The sequence below is a fragment of the Balaenoptera ricei genome, chromosome X (genome assembly GCF_028023285.1).
Source record: "Balaenoptera ricei isolate mBalRic1 chromosome X, mBalRic1.hap2, whole genome shotgun sequence".
Classification (NCBI taxonomy): Eukaryota; Metazoa; Chordata; class Mammalia; order Artiodactyla; family Balaenopteridae; genus Balaenoptera; species Balaenoptera ricei.
Window position 1 is genome coordinate 12,794,485 of NC_082660.1, and position 24,595 is coordinate 12,819,079.

At 40.6% G+C, this 24,595-nt stretch overlaps 1 protein-coding gene across 2 annotated transcripts in view; it reads left to right on the forward strand.

Moving 5' to 3' along the window:
* BMX (BMX non-receptor tyrosine kinase) overlaps window positions 1-24,595 on the forward strand; it is a 46,959-nt gene that overhangs the window by 16,407 nt on the left and 5,957 nt on the right. For both annotated transcript variants that reach the window (XM_059911340.1, XM_059911339.1), the window contains exons 7-17: window positions 1,523-1,698; window positions 3,168-3,239; window positions 3,901-3,954; window positions 5,627-5,681; window positions 6,992-7,071; window positions 9,869-9,996; window positions 13,818-13,892; window positions 14,611-14,782; window positions 19,648-19,864; window positions 20,748-20,812; window positions 23,519-23,637. In XM_059911340.1, coding sequence (XP_059767323.1) covers window positions 1,523-1,698; window positions 3,168-3,239; window positions 3,901-3,954; window positions 5,627-5,681; window positions 6,992-7,071; window positions 9,869-9,996; window positions 13,818-13,892; window positions 14,611-14,782; window positions 19,648-19,864; window positions 20,748-20,812; window positions 23,519-23,637 — 1,213 coding nt within the window. The remainder of the gene's footprint in view (window positions 1-1,522; window positions 1,699-3,167; window positions 3,240-3,900; window positions 3,955-5,626; window positions 5,682-6,991; window positions 7,072-9,868; window positions 9,997-13,817; window positions 13,893-14,610; window positions 14,783-19,647; window positions 19,865-20,747; window positions 20,813-23,518; window positions 23,638-24,595) is intronic.

The window sequence follows — 24,595 nt, forward strand, 5'->3', positions numbered from 1 at the left end:
TATGTGGCTCGCGCTCACAGTACAGGCTATCCTTGTACTCTGCTCTCTTGGGTTCAAAGCCATAACTTCCTGCTTTTAGGCTTCCCAGGTAGGTGTCAGCCTCCTCAAATGCCAGGAGACACATAAAATGGCCTCCCTGTGGTTTTGTGGAAGCTCACCTGAAAGTAAGGGAGCATCTCCATCCACCCATCAGCTCTGTGGTGTCTTGGGTACTTATTTTCACCTACACACATTCACACATACTTACTTCTCTCTTTCTAAGTAAAAACCATGTAACTTTTGTAAACCAACATGAAGGACAAAAAGAAATCCATTATTGTCATAGGTTGAATTTTTGTCTCCCCAGATTCATGTCCACCCAAAACCTCAGAATGTGACCTCATTTGGAAAGAGGGTCTTTGCAGATATAATTAGTTAAGGATCAAGATGAGATCATACTGGATTAGGATAGATCATAAATTCAATCACTGATGTCCTTATAAGAAGAGGAGGGGACACAGAGAGATACACAGAGAAGGAGGCCATTTAAAGACCTAAGCAGAGATTGGACTTATGATGCCACAAGCCAAGAATGCCTAGAACCACCAGAAGCTGGAAGAGGCAAGCAAAGATCCTCCCCCACAGCCTTTAAGTGAAACCTTGATTTTGGACTTTTGACCTCCAGAGCTGTGAGAGAATAAATTTCTGTTGTTTTCAACCACCAAATGTGTAGTAATTTGTTATGGCAGCCCTAGGAAACTGATGGAATTTTTAAGGTTGGGGGGTTTTAGTTTGTTATCAGTGATATTGCTTTTTTTGGTTTGGATACATGCTACAGCCCTGAAGCTTGAAAATTATGGCTCTGTAAAACACCTAAGAGCAATGTCCAGAATAAGCAAAGGTCAATTAGTGGTTACCTAGGGGCAGGATGGGAACGGAGACTAACTAGAAATGGGCCCAAGAGATCTTACAGGAGTGATGGAAAGATGCTAAGACTGGATTGTGGTGATGACTGCTCAACTTGATAAATTTACTAAAAATCACTGAATTCTACACTTACAAAGGGTGAATTTTATAGTATGTGGTATGTAAATTATACTCTAATAAAGTTTATTTTAAACAAATCTAAGAGCAGAGGATAATTTAGGAGCCCAAAACCCTGGCATCTAGTCTCTGGCAAGTAATTCCCTCCCCCTCCCTCCCCCTTTCTCCCTTCCCCTTCCTCCTTCCCCCCTCCCTCCCTCCCTTCCCCCTCCCCCTCCTCCCTCCCTCCCCATTCCTCCTTCTCCCTCCCTCCCTCCCTCCTCCCCCTCCTCCCTTCCTCCCCCATCTCCCCTCCCTTCCTCCCTCCCCACTCCCTTCCTTCCCTCTTCCCTCCCTCCCCCTCCCCCCTCCTTTCTCCCTCCCTCCCCCACTCCCTCCCTTCCCTCCTCCCTTCCTTCCAATTTTTTAAAATTTAAGAGCTAATATACTTTGGTTGTTAGTCCCCAGTTCATGCATCTGTGCCTCACTGTGATGTACTAAAATCTCTTATCCTTCAAAGCTGAAGATTCCTCGAGCAGTTCCTATTCTCAAGATGGATGAACCATCTTCAAGTACCGCTCTAGCTCAGTATGACAGTGACTCCAAGAAAAACTGTGGCTCCCAGTCAAACGTCAACATGTGGTATATGCCAAGAGAAGACTGCCCTGACTGGTGGCAAGTAAGAAGACTGAAAAGGTAAACCCCAGCTTTCAGTCTGGCTGTGCGGTGCATAGAGTAGACACTGCCCCACTGCCTTGGAGCTGAGCCTCAACTCGGTCCACACAGGCCTCAGCTGAGATAGAGATGCCCTCTGAGAAAATGTTCAGTGCCTGAGCCGGAAGCCTGGGCAGCAGTGGCCCTGCTGAGACTCAGCAGCAGACTTTCCATTTAGATGATCATATCTAATGATCTAAGTAATACTTGAGCATTTTATTCCCTTTCCTTTCTCTCCCCTCTTCCTCCAAATAACCCCATGCTCCAGAACACCAAATCTTTAAACTATATCCTCTATCTGAGAGAGCTCAGAGTGGGTTACTTTTTAATGTACTTCAGCATCACTGGCCAAATGACCAGTAAATCAAGTGAGGCCATGGCTGCCTTCTCAGGAGGTACACCTTCGCCCACACAGTCTTCTTTGCCACTTCCTCTTTTCACTTACCATCTGGGACATTTTTCCCATTTGAATACATGAGGACATACTAAATTTTTAATTTTTTGAAGTTTTAATTGTGGTAAAACGTAATGTAAAGTTTACCACCTTAGTCATTTTGCAGCGTAGAGTTCAGCAGTGCTCATTACATTCCCAGTGTTGTGCAACCTGCCTGATTACTCTGAATGTCTGTATAGTATTCCCTCATGTGGATAAACCTAAGCGATGCACAATTGATGGATACTCTCCACGTGCTCTTAAAAACCACAAAAAGGCTAAATAAATCGCTTAGCATTTTTAAATAAGAGTTTTCTTATGAAGAACTGAAGGGAAAAAGCTATGTTAGTGAGCAAGGCTGTCTGGGAAGCTGGGGAAGGAGGCATTGCTGTGCTGGGGCTTCTCCAGGCATTCACTGAAGTGTGGTTTTGAAAAAGACCCTGGGCTGTGAAGGCAAACAGGAAGTAGGTCCTACATTCCAAATAAAACAGCCTTTGGACTTGGAGAAGTCGGTACTTCCTCATGCTCCGCTTCGCACCCCAAACGAGAGAGAGAAAATGATGGGTGGCAGAGGATGAAGAGAATCCTGCAGATCCATCTGTGTCCACATGGAGTTAAACGGTTTGGTATTTTCAGGACTTTCCTTTGCAATCATAACAGCAAAGAGGAAAATAACTTATTTTAAAATATATCAGCAACAGAATGCTTGCATACATACAAGAAAATCAGGGCAAACCCAGTCAAGATGATTTATTAATCCAAGTTTTCTATTGTTTGGGGTTATTATGAGCCATTATTAAAATTCTCTTTTGTTTAGGCATCCTGTCAAACTACTGCTTTTTAGTGGAGTCCCTGCAAGTCTGAAAATGTGAAAATGACTCAATAGCTTCCATTTCCAAACCAAGTGACATATATGGGTCAAAATGTTAAAGCTGAAACATATCTAACAAAATTACTTTTGTCATTTAACATTTATAAATAAACATCAATTTATGAAATGTATCCCTCTTTTTTGTAGCAGTGAAGATTTGGCATGCAGTAACCAAAGGGAAAGAAATGTTGTAGATCACAGCACCTTAAAGATGTCATGGTAAATCAAATTCAGATATTCTTTTACACCCAGGATTTCTTCCATTTGCAGGAAAACTAACCACATTTGTAATAATTTTGCAACTAGCCTTTACTTTTTAAGGTAAATATAAAACAAATCCAGGTAGTTTGCTTCTCTGAACCCTGAAGGTGGTCTGAGTTGATGGCTTCTGGGTCACGCTGATACTTCCTACCCATCGTTCATGATATACACTGGTGTTCTCATGAACACGGACATACCGGGCTCAGGCATCTCTAGCAGGAGGGAAAGCAACGTAGAGTTGAGTAACTCTTCTCTGAGAATAGCTCTATACACAACCAAGATTTTCTCTAGCTTTATATCACGGCTCTCCCGTAAGCGTCCTCATTTATTTCACGAGCCCGCTCTTCTGACAGAGTCAAAGAAATCTACACTCCTGGGGGCCTTCTGTATCAAGGAGCCAATTTCTCATGAAACTGGGCATGAGCTCAACTTTTAAGCAATTCTCTCTTCACTCCGCTGACACCTTCCCAAGTGCAAAAAAGGAGAAGCTAACAGTCCAGATTTTATTCACATGGATGAAAGCAGGGTGGGATTTGATATGGCACTGTGAGGCACCTGGATTATTTCTTGGTGGTTTTTTTTTTTTTTTTGTATTCATGTCATTCCCTCTCTTCTTAAGGGGATCCCCTGAGTCAAGTTCATCTGAAGAAGAGGAAAACCTTGACGACTATGAGTGAGTTTTGAAAGTCCTCTGTGTTTCTCTAAAACTAGACATAGATGTTTCTATTGTTTTCTTCCCCTAAGGTTATAAGCAGATGGCTCAAACTTGCTCAGGAGGCTGTATTTACATGGAGACACTCATGTGAGGTTCTGGGCCATGTATCTGGAGGATGAGTGACAATGAACTGGGTTGTTACTAATGAAAGTATTTTTCCCCAGTCTGGATGATTTAAATCAGCTGCACATATTCCTGGGATTTATCACATACCTGGCCTCCTCTTCATTTTGCTTTGACTTCATAGATACAGCCCATGACATTTCTGCTGATTATTTCTTCCCTGGAGGCCCCTTGCCAGGATGATGTTTGAAGGCTCTTATTAGCGTTGAGTCCAATTGTGAAGTTAGTTATGATGCAGTAATTTTACAAGGTAGCACAACCGAGCCTTGAATATCACAGCATTTATGTTGAGAGATTCCTATTCCTAGAGTGACCTTATCATTGAACATCCAAACTAGGACACTTTAGGAAGAGAAAGAGTGCACTGCTCAGTGTTACATCTGGACATCAGGCATAAACTGGACTCCTCTGGGCAAATAAGAATGTGTGATCAGCCCAATTATACTGAGACAGGGTGGTCTTAAGTGGCTGTTAAAGTCCTTTCCAAAATCTAAGACTCTATCATTCGACAACAAATAGGGACAAAATAATCGTCTCCTGGACTTAAAGTCTGGCATTAAGGAGAGGTGGGAGTAATAAGGCGCACTGCATCTCTCAGACACTTGCTACCCAACAGCGACCAATTCAGTTGGACACTAGGGTAACACATATTTCTAGTTCTGGTTTTGTATGAGTGCTGTTATTGATTCATTGGCTACGAGTGCAGTGAGAGCATTTACAAAGTACATGTCACTCTTCACCACCTTCTGGTTCCCCTTTAACCGTAGCTTCTTCCCCAACATCTACCCTCTGGAAAGCAACTACTGGAATCATTCAAACTAAGATAAAAATGACTGAGATACAAAATGTAAAACCGATAGCTAGTGGGAAGCAGCTGCATGGCACAGGGAGATCAGCTCGGTGCTCTGTGACCACCTAGAGGGGTGGGATAGGGAGGGTGGGAGGGAGACGCCAGAGGGAGGGGATATGGGGACATATGTATACGTATAGCTGATTCACTTTGTTATAAAGCAGAAACTAACACACCATTGTAAAGCAATTATACTCCAATAAAAATGTTAAAAAGAAAAATGACTGAGAAATGCTAGCACAAAAATTATCCAAAGATAATTATACTTTAACAGATGACAAAGACTTAAACCAAAGGGAGAGAACCTCTAATCATGGATTTTAGTCTTTCGCCTTTAGATGAATTGGAAGGCTTTCTTTGACTTGGAAAGCCCAGATCTGACCATATAGACAGTCTCTATCTCCATCATTTCTAGATTCCAATGGGGTGGAGGCGTGCACTGGGGAAATGATCAGGGCCGCACCCCAGAATCATAATTGGGTGGCGGAGACTGAGGAGTCTGAGTTTTTAACACCTCCTCAAATGATCCTCTTGAACAGCCAGGTTTGGAAAACCCTGATCTGGGCCAATGCCTCATTTTACAGGTGAGAAAGTTAAGTGACAAGTTATGCAATTAAAAACTATTAATTCTCAAAGTGGAAATCCTTTCTATTGCAGCTGGTTTGCAGGTAACATCTCCAGGTCACAATCTGAGCAGTTACTGAGACAAAAGGTAAGTAGTCTAGTCTTTAAAATGGCCTCTAAGAATGTCTTTCTAGTGTTGGGCGTGGAGGGTAATGCACTGCTCATAGAAACCTTGCTGCGAATTACACAGCCAAGACATCAGAGTGTTAACTGTCCACCCTGTGGGTTACCAGGCCCCTCACAGCCAGCCACTCACTTCCTCTAACCCTAGTGCTCTGTAAGAAACCACTCCAAAATGTAGTGGCTTGAAACAACAAGCTTTATGATTCTTCACCGTTCTATGAGTCAGCTGGGCCAGCAGTTCTGCAGGTTTTGCTTAGGGTCACTCATGTGGCTGCATTTAGCTGGTGGATTGACTAAGGGTCGGGTTAGCTGGGGTAGTCAACCAGGGTGCCATATTCCATCTCCATGTGGCTAACTTGGGCTTCCTCACAGCACAGTCATCTCAAGGCAGTGGTTGAAGAGGCCAAGCCCCACAGTTCAGTGCAAGCAATTACAGGGTCTCAGCTTTTGTCATGTTTGCTAATGTCCCACTGGCCAAAGCAAATCACCTGGGCCAGCCCAAAGTCGATGTGGGAGGGGACTACACAGGGCAGGAATACAGAGAGATGATTTACTGGGGGCCATCTGTACCTCATACTTCAAGCCTGTCACTAAAACCATTAGCACCTAAACCAGAGTACAGCAGATGTAATGGGGAATAAATCTATTGGATTTTGTTACTAATTGGTAATGGACTTACCAACTGCAAACTCTTTTGACCTACAAAAATGACACTTTGCTATAGTTCAACCTAATACAACACACCAATTATTTCTTGGAGGGGTACTAGTGAGAATGTGGTGACCACTACCTAACTTGGTATTTTGTCACATGCATGGTTTAATATCCACTTTGTCTAAATCTAAATATGCTTAGTATCAGCACATTACAAAAGACAAGTTGAGCATAAATTTAATAAATGATTTGTTCTGCATCTTTGGTTTTCTAAAACCTTCCAAGGGCATGATATGGTGATATGTGGTTTAAAATTTTATCTCTGAAAGATTAAAATGTTAGGCTTGCACAAACACAAAACAGGGAAAATTATCAGAGAAGGTTAAAAATTAACTGGAGAGGAAGAGTTGAAGCACACAGGGTAGATCTATAAAGACACTGAGTGAGAGAAGGAGGAAAGCTAAACCAGGGGTCCCTTCTGTGCCAACTGGTGAGTAATCTGTGCCATCAATGTTTAAAGTGGATCTAAAAGATCTACTTTCCTACCACCTACCAGGGCAAATCGTTTTCAAGAATAATGAAAATGTTTTCTGTCCCTTCCACACTCTCCTTCCTATTTAGGGAAAAGAAGGAGCATTTATGGTTAGAAATTCCAGCCAGGCGGGAATGTACACAGTGTCCTTGTTTAGTAAGGCTGTGAAGTAAGTATGATGCGGACTTCTTTCATCTTCTTGTGTATGTTCTTTGAATATGCTGGTCATTCAGTCACATTTTGGGACAAGATCCCATCTTTAAACTCTGGAATTTGGGATCAAAGTATTTCTGTGGAATGCGACCATTCGTATTTGCCTTCCCCCCCCCCCCACCCCGTACTATCAAGAGGCTGTTTTCTGGGCGATTCTCTCCTGCCCATCCCAGACAGCAGCAGAGCGCCCAGTGCACGGCGAGCCTTTAACATTTGTGAAAGGAATCCTGCGTTATTCCCCCTTGATTCATCCTAAGCCTAGAAAGAGAAAAATAATAGGAATGGTGCCTCTACACTCTTGGCCCTAGCCACCTGCTGAGCTGAGAAAGCTACCCCAGTGTCTGGTTTTTAGTAAGTCTTTCCAGGGGGAGCAGGAGGTTGAATCAGTGTAGCTGTGTTCCCTGGATGGCTTCTTTCTAGGGTGCTGTCCTGTTGGTGTGGTTAAGAGTTCTGCTGTTAAGCTGCACCTCTGAGTCCAAATCCTGACTCTGCCATTTCAAAACGTTATGACATTAAGCAAGTTTCTTAACTTCTGTGCCTCAACTTCCTTATCTGAAAAGTGGACATAATAACAATTATTATGTCCTATGGATGAAGTGGGTTAATTCACATATTGGATCAGAACAGTGCCTGGCACATAACACACAATAAAGTAATAGTAATCACTAGTATTGTTGTTGTTGGGAAACAGTAATTCTACTACCCCCACCCCATGCTTAGGTATATAAGGCCCCACGGTTACCTCAGGCAAGTCACCCTCACCAACATTAGGGTCCCCCTCCAGAGTTTTACAAGCCACTTTCCCATTGGTTGTTAGCCTTTTTATTCCTTCTAAACATCCTGTGAAGCAAACAGGAAAGCTGTTTTTATTCGCACCATTTTACATATGAGAGGACGGAGGTTCAAAGAGAGCTTTTCTTTTCTTTTTTTTTTTTTTTTAACATCTTTATTGGCGTATAACTGCTTTACAATGGTGTGTTATTTTCTGCTTTACAACAAAGTGAAGCAGTTATACATATACATACATCCCCATATCTCCTCCCTCTTCCATCTTCCTCCCTCCCACCCTCCCTATCCCACCCCTCTAGGTGGTCACAAAGCATCGAGCTGACCTCCCTGTGCTATGCGGCTGCTTCCCACTAGCTATCTATTTTACGTTTGCTAGTGTATATATGTCCATGCCACTCTCAAAGAGAGCTTATAAAGACCACCCTCAAAACTAATAAATGACAGACTTGAAGCCAAGCCTTCAACAGCCAAGTTCATGTTCCCTCAATCATATCCCTGTGCCTATGTTGAAACCACCCAATGTTTTGGAATGAGAATCTGGTCAAATCTTGATTAGGGCCATTTGAAAAAAAAAAGTCTATGTGTGCGACCCTTTTTTAATGCTTGGATTGAACGACCTTGAATGACTGAAGGGCCTTGGTGGTTTCTCCATGTGCCCTGCCTTGTGGTGCATATATGTATTTTTTAAATAATTAAGTGATGGAAAAGTTATTTTATTTGGGGAATTTTTTTTACAGAGTACCTACCTCCAATTTGAGATAATAGCATGTATCATAAGCCTTCGCATGGCATTTTCCGGTGCCAGAAGCCACATCCCCGGTGCACCTCGTGTACTAGCTTGCAAACTTGGATGCTGACTAAAGCCAACCCAGTAAGAAGGGGGAGAAGGCTTGGCTCACTGAATATCAAAAGCTCTGTGGCCCTCAGGGCCTCCAGTTTCAGCCAAACCTGATGTCAGAAGTCCTCTTAGTTAAGCTTCTTGACACCAGATTCATTTTTGAAGGTGGCTAGGTAGAAAAAAAATCAGCAAATAGATGAGGAATCAAATGAAAAGAATCCCAATGAGTGACTACAGAAGCCTTCTTTAATGAAACACCATCATTCGGCTGGAGTGAATGTGATGCTGAGACGAAGAGCCAATGAGCCATATGCAACAAGAAAGCATCCTTTCTCCTTTTTATAATTGTAATTCTAACGAGGCCGACATTACAGCAACAAGAATATATTAACAGTTTCTTACGTGCCAAGCACAGTGCAACTGATATATACATACTCTCATCTGAGCTTTACAACAACTGGATGAGGTAGCTAGCCAGCAACAGAAATGTACTCAAAGCCCAGTTCCTGACCACTATGCTAGACTCTAAAATCTAAGACAGGCATATCATTCCTGGTTAGCCTAAATCAACGTGCATCAATTCACCACTCTTTTCTACAAGTAGAGCAACAGAAAAAAAAAAAGTTTTATGGGGAAAAGGCACAAGTTCGCATGAGGAATTTAAGGCTATTCCCACCCACTCCAACCTGTACACTCCACTCCCAAAAGAGCTTCCCATCCACAGCCTAATGACCTTTGCCTCCCACCTTTTAATCTCCATTACTATGCTAAAAGAGAATTAATGTTCAGAATAATGATCCTGAAAATTGCAGGGCTCTCAATCACCAAAGGAAGATGGCAGCTTTATATTTACTAAAGGAAGAACGGTACAGAAAGGGGGAATTTTATTATAGATGAATTCTGTATGAGCACAAAGGATCCACTGAGTTCAGAGAGGAGCCCTCTTCCATAATTACGGATTATCGTGGACACCTCCAGAAAAACACTAGATGTCAAGACTGAGAAACCACCTCTGACTTCCCTTTCTTAAATTTGCAAATGCACATAATATAATGATTTAACCATTATGTAATCAAGCTTCACTTGTTTATTAAAAAACGTTCTAACATTCTTTCTTCCTTACTAGTGATAAAAAAGGAACCGTCAAACATTACCATGTGCATACAAATGCCGAGAACAAACTGTACCTGGCAGAAAACTACTGTTTTGATTCCATTCCAAAGCTTATTCACTATCATCAACACAATTCAGCAGGTAACTTGGTTCAGTTTTTCTTTTATGGGTCCTTGTTGATAAATATAAATTTTCTTGGATATTACTGACCCTCCTAATACTCTTTTTTTAAAATTGAAGTATAGTTGATTTACAATGTTTTAGGTGTACAGCAAAGTGATTCAGATATATATATAATATATATATATTCTTTTTCAGATTCTTTTCCATTATAGGTTATTACAAGATATTGAAGGTAGTTCCCTGTGCTATACAGTAGGTCCTTGTTGTTTATCTATTTTATATATAGTAGTGTGTATCTATTAATCCCAAACTCCTAATTTATCCCTCTCCCCTGCTCCTAATACTCTTAATTATATAAGGAACCATGAAAGTAGGGGAAAAATGCTCTCAAGCCCTATGACTGTTGTGATTTTTAACCTACATTTCCTGGAATATAACATTATACACTCTATAATGCCAGGAAAAATGAAGTTGAGTGAGTTCAGTGACTTAGAAGTAGAGATTCTCTTTATAAAAATATTTGCAGCTTTTTTCCTGCCTACAGAAGTAAGATGATTGCAAAATTCAAGCAATATAGAAATGTGCATCATCGGAGAGATAACCTTCATGGATAAGCTGGTGTCTATTTTGACAGAATTTTTTTCTATGCTGACACTAGCATTTATTACTCATTATATATATTCATATATATAATATATATGTATGTGCACACATTATATGTTTACAGATATGAGGTCATTCTATACATACTACTTTTCAGCCTGCTTTCTTTACTCTGCATGTCTTAGAAGTCTTTCCATGCACATGTGTATAGCTCACGCTGATCTGTTTAATGGAAATCTATTGTAGAATTACTCTATAATTCATTCACCGAACCGTATACTGCTTAGCAGTTGGATCATATACAATATTTTCACATAACAATGGCTGTTTCATGCAAACATAGCTCTGTGTACCTGTATGAGTGTCTCTGTAGCCAAATTCCCTAAAAGTGGAATTTGAGATAATGGTTAAGAACGTTTAAAATTCAGACACTGTCAAATGCTATTCAGAAATGTACGCTCCCACTAACAGCAACACTTCATCCTCACTGACCCTGGGTGCTATCACTCTTTTTAAATTTTGCCTAATGGACTGATACAAATAGTATAAAATAATATAAAAAATATATAGAAATCCCTTGTAATGGAAGTATTAACTAACCTTATTGTGGCAATCATTTTGCACTATATACATTTATCAAATCATCACAGTTGTACACCTTAGAGTTACCTATATGTCAATAAAATCTCAATAAACCTGAAAAAAATGAAATTAAAATTTAAAAATCCACTCTAAATGTCTTATCTAGACTAGTTCCACTTACAGGCAGTGACTGGATGAATTTCCAACAGTGAGAAAAAATAAGCTGTGGGATCAGCATCAAACTTGTGCAGCTCTCCCTGACCTGATCACAGGCACGTAGGTGAATTGGTCTTACTCCTGGTGTTGATTTTGGTTTTTATTTGTATTTTTCCATGGTCCCAATTTCTTCAGTTGTTTACTTTAACATGTAGCACCTGAAAAATACACTTTGCAAAAGGTATTGTATAAATAGATGTCTCCAAGTGGAATGATTCCACTCCGGAGGATACACAAGAAATTCCCCAGGGGATTGGAAGAAAATACTAAAATGTTTATTTAGATTTGTTTCTAAAATCTCATTCTCTTAAGTTTTCTATTTGTGAGTATATTTTATGATTCATATATTGTATCAACACAGCAGCAATTATATATACACATATTTTGGAGGAGTGTATTAATTTTTTTTTTGTGCTAATTAAAGGTGCAGGATTTACAAGAGACCACTCATGTAAAAACTAGATAAGTAATAGAGAAAAAGGAAGGAGAGAAACGAAACATGTGTGATAGTTCCCAGGACTTGGAAAACGTCACACATTTAAAGCAAGAAACATACATTTTTTTAAATGAGTTCTTTTGAGCCACTATAAATACTTTGATTATTTTAACCCAGGTTTACCATAACTCCATGTAAACAATTAAAATGACTTGACCGTTAAATGCAATTTAGGAATAAGCTCAGTTTTTTAAAAAAAAATTCAAGTGGTTTACTTCTTATCTTGTACCCTTGTGTACTGTTTGGATTTGTTTTTTTTAACCAAATGTATGTGCTGTGTGTATAATACTTAAATATGAGACTAAAAAAAGATAGCAAAATACCTGAATAGCCATTTTTCCAAAGAAGATAGACAGATGGCCAAAAGACACATGAAAAGATGCTCAAGATCGGTAATCATCAGAGAAATGCAAATCAAAACCACAGTGAGCTATCACCTCACACCTGTCAGAATAGCTACCATCAAAAAGTCCACAAATAACAAACGTTAATAAGGATGTGCAGAAAAGGGAACCCTAGTACGCTATTGGTGGGAATGTAAATTGGTGCAGCCACTATGGAAAACAGCATGGAGGTTCCTCAAAAAACTAAACATAGGGGCTTCCCTGGTGGCACAGTGGTTGAGAATCTGCCTGCCAATGCAGGGGACACGGGTTCGAGCCCTGGTCTGGGAAGATCCCACGTGCCGTGGAGCAATTAGGTCTGTGAGCCACAACTACTGAGCCTGCGCGTCTGGAGCCTGTGCTGCGCAACAAGAGAGACCGCGATAGTGAGAGGCCCGCGCACCGCGATGAAGAGTGGCCCCCGCTTGCCGCAACTAGAGAAAGCCCTTGCACAGAAACGAAAACCCAACACAGCCAAAACTAAATAAATAAATAAATAAAAACACGTCTGTTAAAAAAAAAAAAAAAAAAAAGCTAAACATAGTACTGCCGTATGACCCCGCAATCCCACTCCTGGGTATATATCTGAAGAAAATGAAAACACTAATTTGAAAAGATATATGCACCCCATGTTCATAGCAGCATTATCTACAATAGCCAAGATATGGAAACAACCTAAGTGTCCATCAACAGATGAATGGATAAAGAAGATGTGGTATATGTATATACAATGGCATATTACTCAGCAATAAAAAATAATGAAATTCTGCCATTTGCAACAACTGGGTAGACCTAGAGGGTTTATGTTTAGTGAAATAAGTCAGACAAAGAAAGACAAATACTCTATGTTATCACTTATATGTGGAATCTAAAAAATAAAACAAATGAATGAATATATAACTAAACAGAAACATACTCACAGGTAAAGAGAACAAATTAGTGGCTACCAGTGGGGAGAGGGAAGGGGGGAGGGACAAGATAAAGGTAGGGGATTAAGAGATACAAACTACTATGTCTAAAATAAATAAGCAACAAGCATATACTGTACAGCACAGGGGAAAAGAGCCATTATTTTGTGATAACTTTAAGTGGAGTATAATCTATAAAAATATTGAATCACTGTGCTGTACACCTGAAACTAATATAATATTGTAAATCAACTATACTTCAATTTAAAAAAATAGTTGATGGCTAGCTACAAATGCAATAAAATAATTAAAACAAGAAAAGCTAGCAAAATAAAAATGAGATTTTTTAAAATAAAAGATTCCATCAAGCAACTAACTTCGATGAGATTTTTTAAAAATCACATAAAGTATTGATAGTTTTACTCTTTGAATTTTTGCTTTACATAGAACTAGTTAGTCAAGTCAAGCAAATTAATATAACTACAGGATGAATATGGTTAGAATGGATTCTCTCTCTGCATGACAACATCATTAACTCTGTGCTTTTTCAGCTGCTCTAGAGAAAGCTTAAGCAGAGGTGTGAACCAGTGTAAGGTAATGTGATGTGACATAATGTGATCATGTGATGATATGAAGCTGATTCCATTGCAGGCATGATCACACGACTCCGCCACCCTGTGTCAACCAAGGCCAACAAGGTTCCCATCTCCGTGTCCTTGGGAAGTGGTATGGACATGCCCTTGGGCTCTTAAACTCCATTTCCTACCATTTTTCGTTTTAAATATATATATATATATATAGTTAATTTACTGAAAAAAAAAAAAAGATGGAAGACAGGGAGGAGATCCCTATTCAGCTATTCAGATTGTGCCAGGGAGGGCTTCAGCTCTAACACATTCTTTCGTTTTCTGAAACAAACTGAAACCTTTTCTGTCCTCCCAACCTAACTCTGTAATCTCCCCAGCATTACCAAAAAGACTGACCCAGTCATCAGCCTCTAGAGCCCCACTGCCTGTCCTTTCTTCTTCTGGGATTCTCTGCCTGCTCAGGGGAGCCAGTTTGCGACCTGGATCACAGTTTAATTTATTTTATAAGAAAATGTAATGATATTTTACTAAGCTAAGGGCACTGAGCACATTTTGACACCAAGTCTTTCCAAGACGCCTCTGGTTGGCAAAGGTTTTTTCACTCTAACTTTTCTTGTCAATAATTGTAGCTGCTTCAGGAACAATATTGTTCTGGTGGCATTATCATGTGGTCTAATAGACCATAAGACCACATCACTAAGGATTTTCTTTTTAAGTGATCAAGTTAAAATTAAAAGGTCTTGCTGTTCTTTATATTGTCAGTGTTAAACTCTCATTGGAGAGGGAATCACTTGGGAAGCTGTTAGCCCCAAAGCCTTCTATTCTCATCCTAAAGAGTGTCTGTCTTGCCTCATTAGGAATCTGGGAACTGAAAAGAGAAGAGATTACCCTGTTGAAGGAGCTGGGAAGTGGCCAGTTTGGAGTGGTCCATCTGGGCAAGTGGAAGGGGCAGTATGACGTTGCTGTTAAGATGATCAAGGAGGGCTCCATGTCAGAAGATGAATTCTTCCAGGAGGCCCAGACCATGATGTAAGTGTCTTCTGAGGAATGGTGGTTCACCCTCACCAGGAGGGGACATTCATGCTAACAGATCTGTCCCTAACATTTGCAAGGCCTGAATCAAGAGTCCACATATCATAGAATATATAATGGAATATTACTCAGCCATAAAAAAAGAATGAAATAATACGATTTGCAGCAACATGGATGGACCTAGAGATGATCATACTAAGTGAAGACAGACAGAGAAAGACAAATATCATATGATATCACTTATATGTGGAATCTAAAGTATGATGCAAATGAACTTATTTACAAAATAGAAACAGACTCAGACACAGAAAACCAACTTATGTTTACCAAAGGGGAAAGGGGTGGGGGGATAAGTAGGAGTTTGGGATGAACAGATACACACGACTATACATAAAATAGATAACCAACAAGGGCATACTGTATAGCACAGGGAACTGTATTCAATATCTTGTAATAACCTATAATGGAAAAGACTGTGAAAAAGAGTGTGTGTGTGTGTGTTTGTGTGTGTGTGTGTGTGTATCTGAATCACTTTGCTGTGCACCTGAAACTAACACAACATCGTAAATCAACTATACTTTAATTTAAAAATGCACCATTTTTCAACAGGAAAAAAAGAATCCACAGATCATAGATACAAATATTTAGAAGTTATAAATCAATTTAACACAACATTACACAAAATTGGTTCTATGCGTCTCCTTTGACAAGTATACCTTCACAACAACCTGAAAGGTCGTATTCAAATTTAGACTTCTCAAGGCTCTTTAGAGAAGTCAGCCTCTGGACCATGCTCCCCCCACCCACAACTCCACCCCTCGCCTTTCTCTTCCCACCCCCGCCCCATGCTGTACTCAGTGCCTATGTGCAGACATAGCATTCAGGACATCCGAGCTCCCTCTGTGTCTCCCACAAGCAACTGTCTTGGCTAGGGGTAGGCACACCAACAGCATGGTTCACTCTTGGGGAGACAGACCAGGAAGAGTCTGCAAAGGTCCTGGAAGAGGCCTCAGTACTATGTGGGCAGGGGATTCCAGAGTCCTGGTACCCCAAGAGTGATAAAGAGATACACTGGTTCTGAGTGGACATGTCTCCTTAGCCCTCTGGCCTCTTTGTCCTGTGGGGAGGTACGCGGTGGAATGAGGAACAGAGTGGGGCCCTGTAAAGCACATGCCCAAGGGCACGAGCTTCTAGTGGCCAGGACTAAGGCACTACTGAAAACTAACGCCCTACAGATAATATCCCAACACAGTGTGGTAAAAATCCTTTTCTCACCCTACTTCTTTCCTCATCTGATAAATGAAGATACCCTTCCTAATGGGCCTCAGCTCCAAGCGCAGCTCTCAACTCTTGGCAATTCATATGTGTTCTCTCTCTCTCTCTCTCTCTCATATGTATGTAAGTACAAAGAACTCTTTTAATGATTATACCTCTTGTCAACATGGTGAATCAGACTTTGAAGGGTGACCAACGATCCATTTTTGCCTGGGACTTTCCTGGTTTCAGCACTGAAAGTCTCACATCCTGGGAAACCCCTCAGTCCCAGGCAAACTGGGACAGTGAGCTGGTCATCCTACTTTAAGGAACCAATCAGCATGGTATGAAAAACAATGCTATAGCAGGCCTTTGGTCAAAGACACTTGAAACCATAAATCCTAGCCTGCTACAGAGGAATAACATTTTTTAAAAATTTACTTAAACACTTATATACAGTGTTTACAGGCATCTATCTCTCTGAGTGCTTTATAAACATTAATGCATTCAATCCTCATAAGAAGGCTATGAGGGATGTACCATTGTTGTCTTTGGTAGGAAAACATTGTTGTGTTTGGTAGGAAACTAAAGCACAGAAATGTTAAATGACTAGCCCAAGGTCACCAAGTTAGTAAAAGTGGCACAGCAGAGATGCAAACCTAGCAGACCTTCAAATGTCCATTTCCTTAGTCATTCTTTTATGAAGACCAAAGGTACCCGGAGAGTCAGAATAACCACTTTTACTGCAATTGCCGAATTGTTTGGAAGCAGAGGTACTATGCAAACAGAAGCCTTTGGCTGGGGCTGGCTTCACGGGCACACAACCTGCACAGTGTCGAGGGCTCCTGCACTTAGAAGGGCTCCGTGCTTGGTTTAATGCTGTGCTGTCACCATTGAAATTCTTAATAATTCTTACACAAGGATCCCTGCATTTTCACTTTGCACTGATCCCTGCAAATTATGTAGCTCCTCCTGTCTCTGGCAATTGTACTGTCATAAAACTGGGGAAGGGGTCCTTGATGTCCGAACAGAAAAATCCGACAGAAACTCCCTTAGGGTCATGGTGTAACCCCTGTGTCATGGTGTAACTTTAAAAGATATTTTTTGCTATTAGAGGGCTGGTAATCCTACAGAATCCTAAAAAGTCATTAACAAATCACCTAGTCATAGAGAAAGAGTCCGAACTGTATCATCAGGGGAAACTGTTAAATCTCAAATGTAACGGTCAAACGGAGGCCTGAAATGTGGGAAGTGTCAATTGACATGGTATTCCTACCACGTGCCCGCTGGGCAGTGACTGAATTTGCTCAAGGAACACCTTTTATTGGGTGATAGACCTTGGTCCCACCACAAGCCTTCCCTTTGAAGGGAGCAATGCAGGTCCTAAAACTGCTCAAATATGCATAACCCAGCTCATCGCCTTGAGTAACATGATAACGCATGTCCCTATAGTTAAGCTAAGGAGGAAGAAAATAACTAAATATTTAATAAATCCTCATCTGTTAAAAAAATTGTCAAGTTGACATGTTAAATTTAATTTACTTTATACATCTGAACATTAAAGAATCATCCTGTAATGCTCATCATCAATTTTTAGAGAAACGCAAATCAAAACTATGAGGTACCACCCCACACGAGTCAGAATGGCCATCACCAAAAAAATCTACAAATAACAAGTGCTGGAGAGGGTGTGGAGAGAAGGGAACCCTCCTACACTGTTGGTGGGAATGTAAATTGGTGCAGCCACTATGAAAAACAGTGTGGAGGTTCCTCAAAAAACTAAAAATAGAGCTACCATATGACCCTGCAATCCCACTCCTGGGCATATACCTAGACAAAACTATAATTCGAAAAGATACATGCACCTCTATGTTCATAGCAGCACTATTTTTTTATTGGAGTATAGCTGCTTTACAATGTTGTGTTAGTTTCTGCTGTACAGCAAAGTGAATCAGTTATACATATACATATATTCCCTCCTTTTTAGATTTCCTTACAATTTAGGTCACCGCAGAGCACTGAGTAGAGTTCCCTGTGCTATACAGTAGGTTCTCATTAGTTACCTATTTTATATACAGTAGTGTATATATGTCAGTCCCAATCTCCCAGTTCATCCCACCCCCCCTTCCCCCCTTGGAAACCATAAGTTTGTTTTCTACATCTGTGACTCTATTTCTGCTTTGCAAATAAGTTCATCTATAGCAGCACTATTTACAATAGCCAAGACATGGAAGCAACCTAAGTGTCCATCGACTGATGAATGGATAAAGAAGCTGTGGAACATATATACAATGCAATATTACTCAGCCATAAAAAAAGAATGAAATAATGCCATTTGCAGCAACATGGATGGCCCCAGAGATTATCATACTAAGTGAAGTAAGTCAGACACAGAAAGACAAATACCATATGATATCACTTATATGTGGAATCTAAAATATGACACAAATGAACTTATCTACAAAACAGAAACAGACTCACAGACATAGAGAACAGACTTGTGGTTGACAAGGGGAAGCGGGGTGGGAGAGGGATGGATTGGAAGTTTGGGGTTAGCAGATGCAAATTATTATACATAGAATGGATAAACAACAAGGTCCTATTGTATAGCACAGGAAACTATATTCAATATCCTGTAATAAACCATAATGGAAAAGAAAAAAAAATCATCCTGTAAATTGGTAAGAATAGATTACATAAGGACTAGTTGATGAACATCATAATAGCTGTCATGACCTACTAGAAGTGCTATGTCACGTGGTTATTATTTTCTAAATTTATCATCCAAAAAATAACGTCACAATAATGCAAAATGAAAATTTTTAAAAAAGAAAGGAAAATCAGAACTAATCTCATTTCTCTAACATGGCAACTATTTTCATTTTACCTACGCCCTTCATATTCTATTTTTTTTTTTTTAATTTATTTATTTTTGGCTGTGTTGGGTCTTCGTTTCTGTGCGAGGGCTTTCTCTAGTTGCGGCGAGCGGGGGCCACTCTTCATCGCGGTGCGCGGGCCTCTCACTGTCGCGGCCTCTCTTGTTGCGGAGCACAGGCTCCAGACGCGCAGGCTCAGTAATTGTGGCTCACGGGCCCAGTTGCTCCGCGGCATGTGGGATCTTCCCAGACCAGGGCTCGAACCCGTGTCCCCTGCATTGGCAGGCAGATTCTCAACCACTGCGCCACCAGGGAAGCCTCCTCTATTTTTTTTTTTAATGAAATGTTTAGACATGAAAGTTGGATGCTTTAAAAGGGAAGTGACTTCTCCTAGGGTATAGCTTCCTCCAAATCAGCCATGGAAGTTCTCAAGATGCCACGAGACTAAGCAGGATTTCTGAGGCAACAGACCACTGCTTCCCTGATTCTCTGTAGGAAAGTTGGACAAGCACCCAGAGCAGCTTAATGGCTGCTGACGTTGTCAAGATCCAATAGGAGGCAGCATTTTTCTGCTTCCAAAGGCTAACGCTCCCAGAATCAGACTCTTCCTCCGTTCCAGTAGAAGGGGGGAAATTAAAACACACAAAAATCTGACAGTGATTCTTTTTCAGGACATCTGGAAAATGGAGTAGGGAAATTCAGTATTGAACTCTGAACATCTGTTGTTTCCAGGAAACTCAACCATCCCAAGCTGGTGAAATTCTACGGAGTGTGTTCAAAGAGATACCCTATATACATAGTGACTGAATATATAACCAATGGCTGCTTGCTGAGTTACCTGAAGAGTCATGGGAAAAGACTTGAGCCCTCCCAGCTCTTAGAAATGTGCTATGATGTTGGTGAAGGCATGGCCTTCTTGGAGAGCCACCAGTTCATACACCGGGACTTGGTAAGGAAAGAAAGCAATCCCCAGCTCCCTCCTCCAGCGATGGGGCCATTGGGAGGGACGGCAAGGAGGGCATCTTCACTTATACTTTGCTCACTTGTGACGTGCATGACATTTTTGTAATCAAAATCACAATTTCACAATAAAATACTTGAAGTATAGAAAGAATAGAGTAAAAGTAGCCATCAAGATCTATGTAGTTAGGTTGTGGTATAAAGGAAAACAGATGGAAAGGAAAGACTCTGGTCACTTTAGTGTTTCCCAGAACCATTTAACCCAAGGTTACCTTTACTCCAGGAAGGGTCTAGTGCTAAAAGAGTTGTTTAGTACGATAACCAAAAATACAAGAAATGAAATTTCTGTGTGTCTTTGGGTCAGGGTGGGCGTGGAGAGTGTTCTGCTTGGTTTGCACTGGTACTGATTGATCTTTAAGATTTTCTTGTGCTGAACAGCAAACCTGCCATGCACACAAGGCCAGTGTACTTGGGATCCTCAGTGCAACAGTTATGCCTTCAAAGCGCCTGTTAACGCACGGTGCCCTAGCAGTGTGGAGAGGGAACCCCTAGACATGATTTTTCCCTTCTCACTGATGAGCTCATGTTCTGTGTTTAATGTCTAATACCTTTCATGCTGTTTGACAAGGATGGATGCTTGAGGCAAAATACTTATGGGAGCACATTTTCATTCTGAAAAATTAAAAATTGCGAAGGAAAAAAGACAACTCCTATACTCTAGATATTTCCTTTGAAATACAGCATTTGGGGTTGTGATAGGCAATCTTAGATTTTGCTGAGAACTCTGCCAAAGAAAAGGAAAATGTCTGATTTTGATGTCAGGGGATTCTTGGTCACTTTTACTACTTGGTAATTCTGCTTTCCCTCTAAAGGCTGCTCGGAACTGCTTGGTAGACAGTGACCTCTCTGTGAAGGTTTCTGACTTTGGGATGACGAGGTAAGCCAATTCCAAAGGGGCAACCGATGCAAGAGGGATTTCCATTCACAGCAACATGGGGATATAGAACCTGCTCTGAACCAGGGGCTTAGAAACCGGGATCCCCTCCCCCACTCTACCTCTGCCCACCTCATTTCTCCACCTATAAGATGCGATTGTTCTTCAGAAATTGCCCCAAGTCCTTTTTAGTTCTTTCAACACCTTGATAAATATTTTCTAAACTTAAGAATAAATTCCATGAAAATCCTAAATATTCAAATATAACATGTTACAGCCAGAAAAAAACCCAGAAAAGTTTAAAAAGCCTTGATTGAGTGAGTGTATGTGTGTATTATGGCTCCTTTACCCCTTCTGGTTGTTTCCTCTTAATACTATATGTTCAAATGGACAGAGAATTAACACTAAGAAAAATTTTCTTGTCATTTTATTAAACTCCCTGTATCATCAGGTAAGGCAGTAGACTCAGATTCTCTTGGTGAGCATTCTAGCAACACTTCAGGATTTGAGAAATTAGTTTGAGTATGACAGCAGTTTAAGAAGAGTCTTCCATTTCCTGAATTCTGAATCCTTATACTATGTAAGCCTCAGAGTCGATTTTCATGGTTTTACATAGGAAATGAAGACATGCATGGTAACCTTTCCATTCAACAAACATTTATTGAGTGCCTACTAAATGCCTAGGCCTTATGAGAGATACTGAAATGTATGGAATAGTCCCTGCCCTCAAACTGCCCATGGTTTAGTCTACAGGGCAAGTAGATGTCCCTGCCATTGAGACAAAATACAGCTATAAAGTTGTGCCCACTCAACATAAACGCATGCCGTTCTGAGGAGAGATAACGCCGTTTCAAAGCGATCTGAAGAGGTGACGAAAGCCAGCTCTATGTTTAGCCAACATGGCCCTAAAACACCATAGGAAGATCTATTTTTTTTTTAAGTCTTCTCCAAATTTCATTACGACAAGCTGCTCCTCTTCTGGGACCCCTCAATGTTGGCAGGTGTCCCTTTAGCTGTGTGCTCCCTGCCATCCTCCTCCGACCATACACTTGCTCTCCTACGCCCACACTCCAAATGTGCAGCTCGCCTGAGCTCAAGAGAAAAAGCTGCTCACAGCTCCTCAGGGCAGGGAGAAGCTCCCAGGCCAAGGGAACTGATCCCACTTTGTTCTCAAAGCAGAAATACTGGCTGTTATGCCAGCGTCCAGGGAATATACTGTCAAGTTCTTTGTAACTTAGGAAAAGGGGGCTGCAGGTCTTGTTCTAAATAAGGGATCCTGGAGGCCATGCACCAGGCCCTGTTGGTCATGAAGCTCTGGGGTCACATTAGTCAGATGCCTGTGATTGAACTTGGTCCTGATGATGTGAAGGAAGGTTTAGGTCGTGAGCAGAGCCCAGTCAGGGGTGTCAGCGTTGTTTCTGAGTGTCTGGTGGTGTCTGAAGAGCTGAGGGGGCTTGGGAGGGAAGTATGGAAGGTGCTATATGTAATCTTATGGAAGCATTATTTATTATTACTATTATTAATATTTCCCAGAATGATTTGCCACACCAGCTTTTTCAGCTATTTTAAATTACAATAAACATCTCTAACACATTTTTGTGTGTGAAGTTTTCCTATAAATTATATCCAAAGTTTCAGTCTCCATCATTTTCATTTTTCTCTTTTCTTGAGTTAGTAGTCATTATTTATGTGTTTTTTTGTGGGCTTCTCCTTGATTAATTATACAAATAATATATGCTTATTGTAAGAAATACAGCAATAGTGTATAAAGCAAAAAGTAGAATCTACCCCCCCACCCATTCCTCTTATTTTCAGCACTAGGAGTAACTATGGCTGACACATTTGGTGGATGTCCTTTCAAACCTGATTCCTAAGTGTACACAAATATGGACATTTACTGTTTGTCCCCACAAAAATGGAATCACATTACCTATACATGCTTTTGCACTAACCATAAACCATAGGCATCTTTTTATTTTGGTCAGTGTAGAGTGATCTCTTTTTTCATGGCTGCATACTATTCTATTAATGTGCCATATTATATTTAATCACTCCTCAGCCTGGGGACATTGAGGTTGATTGCATTTTTATCATTATTATAAACAAAAGTGTACTGCATATCTTGAGCATATACTTTTATGGTCTTGATAACTTCATAGGATATTATTGCTGTCCATCATTGTTTACAATAGCAAAAGATTAGAAGTAACTTACACGGTTAAACAAATTACGTTAATCCATAAGAAGGAAGACTAATCAGCCATTAAACATGATGCTGTAGAAGAGAATGTAACCATGGGGAAAATGTTCTTGATATGCCCTTAAAAGAAAAATAAAAGCAAACCTCAATACAACAGAAACCCAATTTTGTTCAAAGTATATATAGAAAAAAAGATTGGAAAGTACAAGCAAAAATGTATCTTGAGTGGTAGCATGACAGGTTATCTTTGGGGTGGGATTCGGAGTGATTTTACTTTTACTTGTTTGTGTTTCTTTCTATTCACCAAATATTTTGCATTCAGATTTTGGTATTTTCAAAGTTAGAGATCATTTTTTTTTAAATGCTTACAAGTCATAAGCAGCCTCTAGCTAAGCTCACACACTGAAAGGAAGCAAAAGATCCGGAAAACCAAGGCCCTCAGCTGAGACCGGACGGCTGTATGTCCTGCATACTTGGCTGAAGGACTGTGTTGATGTTTTCCTCTGCAGGTATGTTCTTGATGACCAGTATGTCAGTTCGGTAGGAACAAAGTTTCCCGTCAAGTGGTCAGCCCCAGAGGTGTTTCACTACTTCAAATACAGCAGCAAGTCAGACGTATGGGCGTTCGGTAAGAATGTGGCCACGTGGGACCCAGCCCCATTTCATAAGCTGGCTTCCACAACAGGAAACCACAAGAGCAGCAACATCCATTTTCAGCAAAAGCTCTGAGCACTTACAAAATTACATGTATGGCCAGAGACAAGCAAGGGATTGAAGAAGATGATGGTGACCCTTTCTTGTGTTGGTGTTAGGATGTCTGCCACGTATTGTATAATTGGCATCCTGCTAGCACCTTCTCATAAAATCAAAAGGGATAAAAGCTTTCCCACTGAAGATTTCAGTTTTCAAAAAGGAGTCACTGAAAACTAAAACCCAGTTTGCATGAGGTACAAAACGTTGAAGGGCTTAAAATGAAGTCATCGACTTTCTGCACGGAAGCGGGGTGATAATCATTCCCTTCTGAACTGACCAATTTGGGGGGCATGCCTGGTGTAAATACCAAACATGACTCAGCACTTTCTCCAGCCCATCCCAACTTCAACTAGTGTCCTTGTTAAAATTCATCATTTAGGTCAGGGGTCAGCAGACCATGGCGCAGGACCAATTCCAGTGGCCTGTTTCTGTAAGGAAAGTTTGATCGGAGCACAGCCACGTCCTTTGTACATATGGTTTATGTACTGTCTGTGGTTGCTTTTGTGCTTGCAACAGTAGTTGCCACAGAGGCTGCATGACCCTCAAAGCCTACAAAACTTACTTTGTGGCCCTTTATAGAAAGAGTATGCTGACCCCTATTTTATTGAAAGATTTATATTGAAATTTAGTAAACGTAATTAGAAAACAGAGACAATTCTTAAATTGTGATTCTGTAGATTTTCTGGTATTTTTCTACATTGGGAGGAATGTCAGGCTTGTTTAAAATCACTGTCAGATGAGCTCAGGATAAATATTCCAAATTATCATAAGGCTACGGAATCTATTAAATACAACTGAGAACTATTTCATGCCTGTCTTAGCCCATAAGCACA